Below are 12,986 nucleotides of genomic sequence, written 5' to 3' on the forward strand. Positions count from 1 at the left end.
TGATCATTTATCGGCGCGTAGGGCATCAGGAGTGCAGTGTTATCAGATAGATATAATGCAGTGTATATTCTACATTAACAAGGTTTGGTTGGTTGTTCTGTGTACAATTCAAGCGTTTGATCTGGTCGTGTGGAATGGAACACTCTCATATGGGCGGCAAGTAGCCTGCCTATCTTGTGTTGACAAAAGAACCGATCTGGCGCATTAATGCTAGCGTCTAATACATCATTTCTTTAATCTTACAAAGATAGATACATTGTTATCTCTTCCATTATAGTTTACCTATTGATTAAATGTGGTGAGGATATAAAAATAGAGCCAATTTGTGGCACATATTAATTTTTTTTCAAAATGGCACATTTTCATAGAGAAAGGTTTCAAGGGTAATAAGACTGTTTATACGTATGTTTTTGCGCGTACATATCTAGTTGTATGCAAGCTAACCATGGCTTACTTATTGTCGATGAATTAAATTCTGTGCAAAATGCGATATTGACAGCTTGAGTTACAACTGTTTACTGTGTGTTTTGCGATGTCGGCGCCAAAGACGCCTCCACCGAAGAGGTTAAAGGTTTTTGTGGGAGATTTTTTGGAGAAAAATTCAGAAGTGCCAAGTGAAGCATCATGTAATGATGCGCATATTAGTGTACCAGGAAACCTCAACTCGATGAAAGAACTTAAACTTGACGATGACAATGAGCAAAAGTCACAAAGCGATACAATTATTGACATCGATGATGGATCACAAGAAACTATTGGCGAAGAGCTTACAGTCACAAGTAATGATAGAAAAAATATGTCCGGAAAACGCCCAAACTCTCCATTGGACTATGACCGTCATTTGGTTAGTGCCTCCTCTAAGGACATTGAAGTTACAAGCAATAGTTATAGAACCGAAAGCAGTACAAATATAGTGTCTTTCCATAAAAACAGCTATCAAGAAGACAGATGTTTACGATTACTTTTTAACGTTATTAAGAAGGACGAAAAAGCGGAGCAGATAGACGCCGAAATGAGCGAATGAAACAAAGCTAGAAATAATAAGATTTTTTTGAATAATGCAGATACTCAGAATTACCAAACAAATGTCAAACGTGTGGGTATCAGCATGTGTGCGTTATACAGAAGATCTAATTATTTTTCACTTATCTCCTAAAAGTCAATTTTAGGTCTATACACATTTTTAAAAATGCGTTGTTAGGATATTTTTGACAAAATAAAGTCTTAGAGATAGATATATAGCGTAAGACAGTATTGTTTAGCAAATAACAGCGGAAAGGAATGCAAGCTATAAAGAGTCGTAGCGATTGCCCTATTGTGTTCCTCTTCGTTTTTTACATAAACTTTTTTTTTGGTGTTATCTGTATGTTGATGCATCTAATCTTTTGAGAACTGCCCTATAAACAAAATATGCATCTACACATGTATTGTACACAGCATACTTAATACCTTTATGCATCAAAGTAAAGCCACAATTGAGCGATAACGTTTTTTGTTCAACTAAGCAGGCTTATTTCAAGTCAAACTATACTGTCATCTTTTCTGTTGGTTGAAATAACGGGTAAAAGTACAGATTATAGAGATTATATTAGATGAGAAAACATGGTCACGTAATGACGGATAATAGAGGATATATGGCAAATTTTGAGTTTGAGTATTGACAAACGCTGGGAATTATAAGAGTACTCTGCAAACTAGTGAAGCAGCTAAAAAACCTATCCAAAAACGATTCCTTAGGAAACCATTACATCGGTGGTTTTGTCAACTTGGGCTACTTCAAAAGCTAGAAATAATATTCCATATGGGTATATGATTTACAAAGTTTATCTAAATAAAAATCTATTTACGAAATAAAAAAGTGTTGGAAATTCATAAGGGTAACTTGGGTCATTATTACCCAGTATTCAAATAAAGTGCATAAAGTTTTCTATCTTAGCACATATAATAGTTAGCTATAAAGTCAGCTGAAAAGTGAAAGCTTGCACAAACTGTATCGCAAATAGTCAGTAAAAGTAACTCACAGTCAGAAAATAAGCATAAGTTCCCCTACTGCCTAGATAGAACGAGTTAGGTGGAAGGCGAGCAGTGAGCGCATTCATGGTGCTATGTTATAATAAAATCATCATTAAAAAACAATATTTTCTATAAATATAAACAGCTTGCCTATTCTTTTTCTTAACCGTTGCTCAAAACATGTGACTCTCTATGACTCAAGATCCTGGTTACCCTACATTGGGTGAATTGCTACGTTGCTAGAACCTTTGATCACAATTAAAAAGAAACATTTCCCCGGTATGAGAAGAAACGCCTTAAATCTCAAGATAACGATGATCAGTTTGGCTCAAATGAATCAATAATGATAACAACATTTAGCTTTCAATTTGAGAAACGGTAGGGAGATATCGGAAATCCGCTCGACACAATTTTTACACCAACGGATTTTCTTCGGATAGCGTTAATCTAAATAAAGAAATAAATTATCCCAATCCAAATACTCTAGCGAATTCAAATGAAGGCAAGCTAAAGGCACGTGAATCGTTCACTTATCAATTCTCCTAATATCAAAAAGTATTACTAACAAGTAAGTAATTTAAAAACTCCTTATGGTGTTTGGCATAAAATTGACAAGGATTTCAATTGGTAGACTTAATAATACCTTTTGATATCACGAAAATGGAAAAGGTTGTAATTGGTGGACTGACTTTAGATTTTTTTCGCTTAGAAACTATTCATGGGTTCCAGTTTCAAAATTCCTTTATTACTAGCTAGAATCTCAAATCTATCATATGGTCGTTTCGATACCGACACCAGCACTGGCTAGTAGTCTCTCACCCTGGCATATAGTAGATAAGCCACTTCTTTCAACTGGCCATTTCATTGATATCAACCTTATCATCTTACCGATGCTGAGTCGTTGATACTACGCAAAGAGTTTATAAGCTTTACGGGTTCGTTGGTTAGAAAGATTTTTTTAAGCCATATTTTCTAGCCGGTGAAGACGTCGCCCAACGATGTGTTTGTTGGAGTAGAATTTAGCCGATTGTTCGTTTTATCAGCGCCTTTTGATTTCATATTACGGATTTAAATATCTATTGTGTAGCTCTTTACTAACACGTAGGTTCCCTTATCCTCGTGCTACAACATCATACATTTTGTGGTCCGGTTGTGTGGCTTGAATCATAACGCCATAAGCTTAATAGAAGTTGTACACTTGTTTTCTGCAGGCGTATGCGTCCGCTGCATCGAAAAGCCCAAAACAGTTTTACTCGAGTGGAGGTCGCGCGGTAGTAAAGTGTACTCCGTTTCTATCTCAAATCATTAGCAGAACTATTGCTGGAAGCGATAGTGAAGTAACACCGACTGGCGGCACCTGTTCGACAAGGCTCGCTGAAAACGATAGTTTCAACGATTCGGTGGGTGGTTTATAAATAGGATAGAAGGTAAAATTTACTAAAAAATGCTGACAGGTAGCCAAAAGATTTGATCCTAAGAAGTCGCTATCATAGTTTAAAAAAGCTAAAGCGAACGCAAATCTCGAAGTATACATAGAGGTAATTCGGTTGATAATGTACTGCAGAATAATGTGCACAAGGTACGTACGGGGAAAACGCCACCATCCCAAAGGCGGATTTATCGCCTTCCTGTAAATTTGAATCAGACGCCTGGCGAAATACCGTCAGATATGACGCGCTTTCCACAGGACGCCGTTTGGAGAACAGGCGCTATGGAGGATTCGCCAAATCACACAATACTTGTGAAGGTTAGTAATTCGTTGTTGGGATTACAAGCATCGCGTTATTGTGTAATAATGGAGTCCATAGCTTATGTCGATGATGTATCTAAAATATTCGCCAAATTATCCTCGCAGAAAAAATCACTTGATTATTTTGGTTGAACCGAAATGAAAGCAAAAAGCTCGAAGAACGATTTTAAGAGCAAACGCTTATTTGAATGTGAAATAGTAATGCACTGAACCATATTTCTAGCAACACCTGCCTGTTTTTTAAAGATTTATTTTAATTGTATGAACACTTATGCTTGATAGGGTCCATTCGATGCAAGTGACGATACTCCTTGCAAAGCCGCACCATCGATACTCGTCGATCGTTGGGACAATCACCACGTAAAAATGCCGTATTCGTTATTTTCGAAATATACTGACAGCGATGGGACAGTGGTTCCTCGATGGGATATCGTCCAAAGAGCCCTCGTGGAAACGATGCATTCCTTCGACGACCTTAGGGTATTTTTGCAAAGAGGACGTGCATATAATTGTACTTCAACCACGTATAAATATAGAATATTGCTCTAGGTGATTTGACACATTAAAGCTACTATAGATAAGTAGCTACACACAAACAGTATTCATCCCCTAGTATCGAAAACGAACACTTGCGACAGCTGAAGCTAAAGATAAATTTATTAATAAACTGGTATCAATTGTGTGCTTTTCTATACACAAATGATAGCGCAACACCTGTATAATATGGTGAAATCTGTTATGAATGAGTGTTACATTTTTGTTTTTAGGAGGCAATTCTTAGCTATAACGGAGGTTATTCATGGGACCTTAATGAACTAGAAAATGTCATCGAAGAAATGAGCTCCCAGGAGAGAGCTGACTTTTTCAACACTATTTTGCCGGGTATTGTCCGCCTCGCCCTTAATCTTCCCACGATTTGCACGCGGCCTCCACCGTTGCTTGCCCAAGGTAATACAATATTACTATTATTATTTTTATGGAGAAACTATACACTATTATAAATCGATTGGTTAATAACAGTACCCCGTTAGCTTAAAGCAATTTCTAGAGCGTTCAAACCATTTTTGAACATTTCTAATGCCTAAAACATCTTTAACGCAAAGAAACGAGCATTTATACTTGGAAGGCAATTTAGAAGACCTGTTCAAGCTATATAAGAATAGATAATCAAAAAAAAACGTAAAAAAACATTATCCTTTGAAAAAAGCATTATCCCTAACATATCCATAGACGTGTTAATTTTCATGATGTAAGTTTACACAACACTGAGAGCTTGCATGTAGTAGAAGGATAAACAAACCGCAGATTTTATGTATTGTGCCTGATTTGTTTTATCCTTACGTAGGTCATACGCGCAGTGTAACAATGTCTCAACAACAGGCGGCCAGTCTCCTGGCAAATGCTTTCCTTTGTACGTTTCCTCGACGTAACACGTCCAAACCGGGTTCGCAGTACGACACTTATCCGACAATAAATTTTCACACTCTCTTCAATAGCTGCAACAAGCCAGGAAGACAAGACTGCCGAAAAGAAAAAATCAAATGCCTTCTAAATTATTTTAAGAGAGTCACTAGTGAAAGTAAGTGTTGCAAAGTACAAGCAATATTTGCTTCTTGTATTGCACTCCATAGTAAGACTCTGAATAAAAAAGGAACATCCAACTGAGATACCAGCGTTTAAGCTAAATTGCATTTGAGCGAAGACGAGAAATAAGCTAAGTCATCGTGTTTTGATAATTTTTTTTTTGTTGTTACAGCAATATAGTTAAGCTAATCTGTCAAACGGTGTCCTGGATGCCTCGAACCCGTATAAATCCAATCAAAAACAATTGGCCAAAAATGGAGCGCTTAAAATTTTAGTCTGAATCTTTTCCCTGCTAAATAAATATTTCGAGTTCTCTATTTAACATTGTTCCGAATGGGCTCCTTTTCCATATATGAATACGCATACGAAATTCATTTTGGATGGTATGTTAGTAACTAATTAAGCTTGCGTTTGCTCCATCTAATTTTGCCATTTCCAGTGCCAACTGGGAATTTGACGTTTACTCGCATGCGGTTTCGATGCCGTATAGGTTGGGCGGATAGTACGACAAAGTTTAAAAAGGCGTTCGTCACATCGGAAGGTTTCATTGAGGATCAAGGACAAGGCATGTTAATGGTAAAAATATCATAAAGCCTCTTTACCTAACAAGTTACTTATTATTGCTCTTATTGGCCAATGGTAAAATGCCCGATGGTCCGTAGTGTTCCTGAACCAATAAACTGTTTTATCTATTTCTGCTTGGGACAACGTTAAGTTTGAGGCAAATTCTACCAAGTTGTTTCTTCTAGTTCTTATGCGATATGAATTGCAGTTTCGTAAATTATTATTATTCGTCAAGTTCAAAATAACAAAGTGCCTCTAGAATCCATCTAGTGGGAAAACAGGAAAAGTTTTCGAAGGACGAAGATTTACAATAAATAAAGCTCCGATAGTTCCAACTCAGTCATAATATAAATTCGGTTTCTGTGATAGTGATGCATATTTTGTTTTTATATATATTTAGATTATTGCCTTTAATGCAAGTGAGCTTGTTCTGCCCCACCTAAAAAAGAGAGAACGAGTTTTGTGTATCAATGTGATCATTTGTTTCTCTGGGCTTCCGTCGTTTAAGGTGGACTTTGCTAATCGGCGTGTTGGCGGAGGCGTACTTTGCGATGGCTGTGTCCAAGAAGAAATATTGTTTGTCATCTACCCTGAATTAATCATCAGCAGACTCTTCGTCGAGGCACTAGACGACGATGAAGCTCTTCTCATGACTGGCCCTGAACGATTCAACGAGTACACAGGTACGCCGATGACTCGATTCACATGCAGGCGTATATCAAATAATTACAGAAAATCTTAAAAATATTTTCGCGGCCTCAAAGGCGGCCCTATAAATGTTGATAAAATAAGACTGTTTACCATATTTCTCTGAGATAAGAGTAGGCGAGGTAATTATCATTTAGACCATTTTGCGGGGCTGATTTGACATATTGAACTTAGTACTTAACGATGTCTGTTCTATTTTCATTTTTTGATCATTGAAACAAGATGCGCACTGGCCTAGTATGTATGGGTTTTCTGAATGGAGCCTGCATAGATCTGGCTTGTTTATTTTGATACCGCGACGAGGTTCAGCTTTAATCATCTTTGATTTATACTTTCGGGTTGATAGATTACAGCGATAATTTCCGGTGGCGCGGCAATGTTTTCGATTTTCGGGACCGAGACCATTGGGGTAGAAAGTGAGTAACTGATTTTAAAACGCTTCTTATCGAATTACAAATTTTACATCTTACTAAACGCTTTATCTTTATAAAAATATTCTAAATTTACCAGTTTATGATACTTTCTACCTGAAATGTTCTTGTTAGAGCAACCCAGTTTTTCAAGAAAGAATCCTCAAACATTGCTTTTTTTACTATCTACGACGCCCTTTTTAACCTTGTATTTCTTAAGGAAAACTTTACTAATTAGCGTTATTTTATTGGCTTTAGATATACGCAATTAGTGGCGATAGACGCACTCAAGCATCAAGGCAGAAAGCAACAGCATGAACAGTTCAAAATTGAAAAAATTATGAGAGAGCTTGTCAAGGTAAGAACAGTGGAGGCAAATAGAGTTATCCTATCCAGAGTTTACTTTTGTGTTACATAATTACTTGGATCTATCTACCAGCCGGATATCAGAAGCCGATATTAGCTTACTTCTCTCTGCATTTTATATTTTAACAAAAAAATTCTTAAATTTCAAACAGCACGCTTCAAGTTCACTTGAACTAACGTAATTGCCTCTTTTCAGTCATTGTGTGGCTTCCAGACGCCGGGCTTTCCCCGCTCTGCGGTTGCTACCGGAAATTGGGGCTGTGGTGCCTTTGGAGGTGATGCGCGGCTTAAGTTTCTCGTTCAGTGGATGGCCGCATCGAGGTACATATAAGCCCATAGCGTTGAATAGCATTTAAGCACCTGGTGCCCTTAACAATTTCTAGCTTCCGCAATACTATTTCACTTAAATCGATCAATTAATTTTTAACATTTGACTAATGCAGACCGCTTAACAGCATTTCAATGAGCATATAAAAATATTTTTCGATACCACGCACGAAAGTGAATTAATTGCTGTGAAGTGTTCTAAAAGTCGTTGAGTAATTTTGTTATTTTTATAACAAAAATAACTTTCCTTTCTGTTCTGATATATAAAATCTAGGGCCGGTAGACCTTTGGTGTACTTCACCTTTGGCGACCATGAGCTCATGTGTCAGTTGAGATCTATGCAGAAATTAGTGACACAGCAAGACATAACCATTGGTAAGTAATTTTCTCATTGGACTATTTTTTAGTTATAAACTAGTGTTGATCAACAAAACAATTCGTTTGCATTAATTCGTTGTCACCTACAAAGGCACTCAAAAAATTAGAAAATGTTATTATTCTTATTTCTGGCAACCGCTGAGTTGTACGTAAACGGATATACTGGGCATATAGATGTGAATTTGGCTTAACGATTCTATAGTTATAATTATCTATGAGCCCAAGACGTTGTTTCTATGATAAAAAAAGAAGGCTGCTTATTTTGTAGCTTATATAGAACGTGGCCCACAAAGTGGACAGTCTACCACAATTTTGAATAGAATAAGAACCGATCTAGTCTAGGGACTATTCGAAGCACTAGAGTGTATTGATCTCATTTAATTCATTATAGTACGATTGAAGAATTGTGCAGTGGAATTGTGAAGGGCTACAATTCGGGCGTTGCGCTCCCAGGAGATTTTGGGCTGTATAGACTGGCGGAAACTTCTAAGTAACTAGCCCGTTTAACTTACCGCGTTTTTGTTCTGTGCACTGCCCTGCAAAGAAAAGCCACGGATTAGGCCGTCATAGAAAAGGCGTTGCCGTTTTAGACGATCATATGATAGGCGACCTCACTTCGTGCCTCCTACAAAATAACGTTATTGTCTTGCGCGTCCAGCGACGAAGTTTCGTAGCAGTTTATATTCAGTCGATTGATTCGGCATCAACATCGTTACTGGTGGAAAAATTCGTCAGTGAACAGAAATTGCTATCTTCTCATTCTGTCTCCCCTCTGGTCATTGGCGGCGACTTCAATGCTTGCTTAAACCAGCCGAACTTAAGTTGCCCTTCTAAACACACTCGCTGACATTGAATAGTCAGCCCAGCTCGGCATCGACAGGACATGCAGGAAGTTCAGTCATCGATATATTTGCGACGAACGTGATCAGGAATAGGATAAAGTTTAGAATGAAAATCATTCCCTGTCAGAAGGAGCAACCATTCATGCTCACATATCAACAGCGATAGCCCTCTCTGTTCAAGTTGCATCTGCGTGTACTGTCAAACGTCAAACTCCGTGGCGACACCCACGAGGTTTTTGCTGTATCTGAGGTGCTAAACTCCGAAATTTATGTGCAGCATCCGATTGAAATTCTCCAGTCGGCAGCGCAGCCTTTCTGTTTCAATCGAAAGCATAAGCCATGGCTCATCTCTGCTTTCAAACATGTTTAGAGGGTCCCGATGAGTTTGTCCCGCCAGTTTGATTGCTCGCCCGATTAGCTTCTCGTCCCTCACAAATGACTTCTGGAAGATACTTTCGTTTCATCAAGGGATACGGCTTTACGCACGGTGCTTTTCTTTCGCTATGGATCTTAATGCAACGAGATATCCCTCAATAAGGTAAGGCACGAACTAATGCAAGTTCTTAGGAGCAAACGCAATAAGAAGAAAGTCATCGGTGCATATAAGATCGGAACCGAATACCTTAAATGCGCCGTCATTCTGGCACCGTCTTAGACGGCACTATTTAATGAATGTCTATATACTGCTACACTCCCATCCCACTGGGGAGGTGCCGCCCTTTTAGTGATCCCAGAGGAGAGCAGCAACCTAACCGCGCTGTTATCATTGGGGAATATGATAATGAAAAATGTTTGCTATAAGCTACTCTTTGGCTTATCTACTAAAAAATTGAACACCTACTTAGAAAATGTACACGCCATCTTAACGAAGCAACATGATTTCTGGAGAACGCTCCACAGAAATGGCGTGCGGAATCCTGATGGCCGACATCAAAAGGGCACTAACCACGCCGTGCAGTTCGTTATACGGTGTTTATCGCTTTAAAGGCAGCCTTCGACTCGGCCCCCAGAGACAAAGTTATGCTCCTGCTATCCGAAGTAAGTGCCCCTATAAATGTGCTCACTACAATTCTACAGCAGACCAGGATAACGACGATGGAATGGCCGATCTCTTGCCCTTCACACAGATAAAAGGCCTGGTTCAAGAAAATAACCTCAGCCAATATTTATTCTTTACCCTGTTAAAGGACCTTTCTGATTAAACAAGAAGATCAGTCGATATGCAGATGACTTAATGGTGAACAGATCGAGCCGGTTCCCAGTGCAACAAACTCTAGCTCGGTGGCATGCGGTCACATAGGTAAAGTTCACTAAGACGGAGGCAATGAAGTTTAGAAAGAGAGAGAAGACAGCGGCCAAGGCGCCGTGCATTTTGCCGGGCAGTTTCTTTCTTGTGTAAACCAGTTTCTGTATTTGGGGCTGCTTTTCCCTGTGATCGGCAGGAATTTCGTTACACAGGTCACTGAAAGATGCAGAAAGACAGTGTTGGCCGCCGGGCGATGAGATTGCCTCGTGGCTTTTCCCTCTTGTTCGCCCTCAAAGTAGCTCCGATCACAGCGTATGGGACACCCGTCACTTAGGAAGATCTTACAGCGGATAACCTCGAATAGCTAAGTCGCATCAAAGCCTTCTGCCTCTTTTGAGGCAGAAGGCTTTGATGCGACTTAGCTAGTAGTAGCGAGTAGTGAAACTACTAATAGCGATCCGAAATAGCCGAAACCTCCCAACTGGCGCACCGCTGCTATTTAAGGATTTACCTCGTCACTTTAAGCTCCTAGGAACAGCAGCCTTTAAGACGAACCCTAAGAAGCAAGAATTAGCTGATACTGATGGGGATCCCTTCGCTTCGAGTGTGATGATGAATAATGAGTGAAAAGGAATGAACCGATTAAACAGATGTGTTGTCACTTGCTTTGCCGTGCATGAGTTCCAAAAGCAAACTCTGTAGGAAACCAAGTTGTTTCCACAAGTTTAACGATACATGTAGATGCGGGAGAAATTGCAATAGATATCACGCTGCTTGTTACCTCTAGTATCAACACTAGGGCATCTCGCCAATTTTGTTAATTTACGTCTACAAATTCGACAAGATTTGTATAATCCACATAACTCAAACCGACGTAAATAGTCCTATATGTCCTCATTAATACTGAAATATGGTATTATTGACCTGTTATAAAGTCGTTCATTACTAAAAGCAAAGATGAATAAATAAAGTTTGTTTGAACTGAAGATGGCCAAGGCTGTTGGTTTCATCGTTTTCTTCTTTATGATCTATTAATGACAGAATAATCTCACGAGATACAGTTCTATTTACAATAAACTCGATTATTAAAATCAAAAATTCGAATTTAACACCAAGGCACTCAACTGGTAACCTATACTTAGACCCAAGCGTTTAGAATGATTTTATTCGTTTTTCAGTCAGAGTGCTATGGCGAAATTTGCTTGTTTAGTATCTTACACATAAATTACATTTTTTGACACTTTTTTAACTCGATGTCACACTGCCGGATGTGTTTTAAAAGTCGTATGTCTAATTCTTAATGGAAACTCTAATTATACTAATCTACATTAAGAGTGAGTAGCTTTCTCTATGTTCGGTGGACAATTTTCGTACGGAACGGCATGTACACGCGTGCGCCTGCAAACGATTAAATGTGCGCGTGTGATAAGTGTGTATATTTTTAGTACGAACACTGCATACCAGTATTGCGCTTGACGCACGTCGTTGTCAATCTTTCCTCAATCTATCAATTAGTATTAGGGTGAATGTGTGCACGTTCTTGTGCACAGATGGAGTATATCAATATATACCTATAAATATAGTTGGCTTGTTAATATATAAAAACGCTACTTCTGTGCTGTTAACGGTAGAAATGTTGTATTTGAGTTAGATCAATAAAAAATCTAATGTGGTAACAGGCAAGACGGTAACTGAGGATGTCAGTATTAACAATATTGAAAGTAACAAGAATATCAGCATTAGCGGTTGTTGAAATAGCCAGCCATCAAGTGCAGCCGCTAGGACTATTGTAGTGCTAGGTACACGTGCAGTCGACGTGTAAAAGGGCTGCAGGAACTGGCAGCCTTTAAAGCATAATTTTGATTGCTTGTATTCGGTCTGTGTGTTTATTGTTTTATCAGAAGTGAGTCAAATCATATGTGACTGCACTATAAGCAGAAAATACTATATATTTAATTTGCTTCCCGTCCATACTCATTAGCTTTATATATATATAATTTTTTCGTTTCGTATGTTTGTTTTATGTTCTAGGTTAATATAGACAAGTTTATTAGATAAACATTACGGGAAAACTAGATAGCAGAAGCAAAAATTATACTTAGTTGCAAAATTGTGCTGCAGAATGTAGTATTGAACAGAAACATAATTTCATTAGAAAATCGTCTATCTCTATTTTAGTCCGTAGTAGGACAAACAGATAACACATTTTAGCAAGTACTGGCGAAATCGCACCCCGTCACTTTAAAATGTATACCCAAACATTTTAAAAATCTGAGTTTTGAAATTTTCAAGCATAAGGGCTGGTGTCCAAAATGTGAACAAGCGGTTGTAGGCCTAAAATGAGCCTGGGCATTATTTTGCAAATCATGTCTTCAGTGTCAGTTTTGTCAAAACACCTAATAGTCTCCTAATTATTTTTGCTTGCCTCATGTTCCTAGCCACCAGGATTGAGTAGAAAAGGAAACGGGAAATATCTTTAAAAAAAAAGGCTTAAGCTAAGGCTTGTCGATGGCGATATCAACAATTAATTGAAGAAATTTGTTAATAGAAGCGGGTGAATGCATAGAGTCTTACTGTTGTTGAAAAACATAAAATAGAATAGAGGCTAGATCCTTTTTTTGCTAACACTGCCTGGACACTGTCTGTCAACGGTTCAAAGTAAAGACCACCCTCTCTAAAGGTGTAATGACTTAAGACGTTTGGAGATACTAAAGTCTTTTGATAACCACAGAACTCAAAAAATAAGAAGAACGTTGTTCGAAGAGTAAACTAACTTCAGAACGTGTCCACTTTCTTTT

At 38.4% G+C, this 12,986-nt stretch overlaps 1 protein-coding gene and 1 long non-coding RNA gene across 3 annotated transcripts in view; both read left to right on the top strand.

Moving 5' to 3' along the window:
* The first annotated feature begins 168 nt into the window (after nucleotides 1-168).
* Nucleotides 169-12,986, top strand: part of Parg (Poly(ADP-ribose) glycohydrolase) — a 17,038-nt gene continuing 4,220 nt past the window's right edge. Inside the window, exons 1-13 of one of the 2 annotated variants that reach the window (XM_022834461.2) lie at nucleotides 170-298; nucleotides 548-844; nucleotides 3,225-3,413; nucleotides 3,578-3,760; nucleotides 4,046-4,243; nucleotides 4,531-4,711; nucleotides 5,109-5,342; nucleotides 5,787-5,923; nucleotides 6,420-6,594; nucleotides 6,966-7,035; nucleotides 7,288-7,387; nucleotides 7,592-7,716; nucleotides 7,997-8,097. In XM_022834461.2, the coding sequence (XP_022690196.1) occupies nucleotides 668-844; nucleotides 3,225-3,413; nucleotides 3,578-3,760; nucleotides 4,046-4,243; nucleotides 4,531-4,711; nucleotides 5,109-5,342; nucleotides 5,787-5,923; nucleotides 6,420-6,594; nucleotides 6,966-7,035; nucleotides 7,288-7,387; nucleotides 7,592-7,716; nucleotides 7,997-8,097 (1,870 nt within the window). In that variant the 5' untranslated portion in view covers nucleotides 170-298; nucleotides 548-667. Of the gene's footprint in view, nucleotides 845-3,224; nucleotides 3,414-3,577; nucleotides 3,761-4,045; nucleotides 4,244-4,530; nucleotides 4,712-5,108; nucleotides 5,343-5,786; nucleotides 5,924-6,419; nucleotides 6,595-6,965; nucleotides 7,036-7,287; nucleotides 7,388-7,591; nucleotides 7,717-7,996; nucleotides 8,098-12,986 lie in introns of both variants that reach the window. The other variant, XM_086968589.1, reaches the window with a different exon arrangement.
* LOC147753382 (uncharacterized) lies at nucleotides 8,358-11,174 on the top strand. Its single transcript, XR_015311381.1, has 2 exons — nucleotides 8,358-9,480; nucleotides 9,843-11,174. It is a non-coding gene; the product is annotated as an uncharacterized LOC147753382 (long non-coding RNA).

This window comes from Varroa jacobsoni, unplaced genomic scaffold (genome assembly GCF_002532875.2).
Source record: "Varroa jacobsoni isolate VJ856 unplaced genomic scaffold, vjacob_1.0 scaffold_527, whole genome shotgun sequence".
Taxonomy (NCBI): domain Eukaryota; kingdom Metazoa; phylum Arthropoda; class Arachnida; order Mesostigmata; family Varroidae; genus Varroa; species Varroa jacobsoni.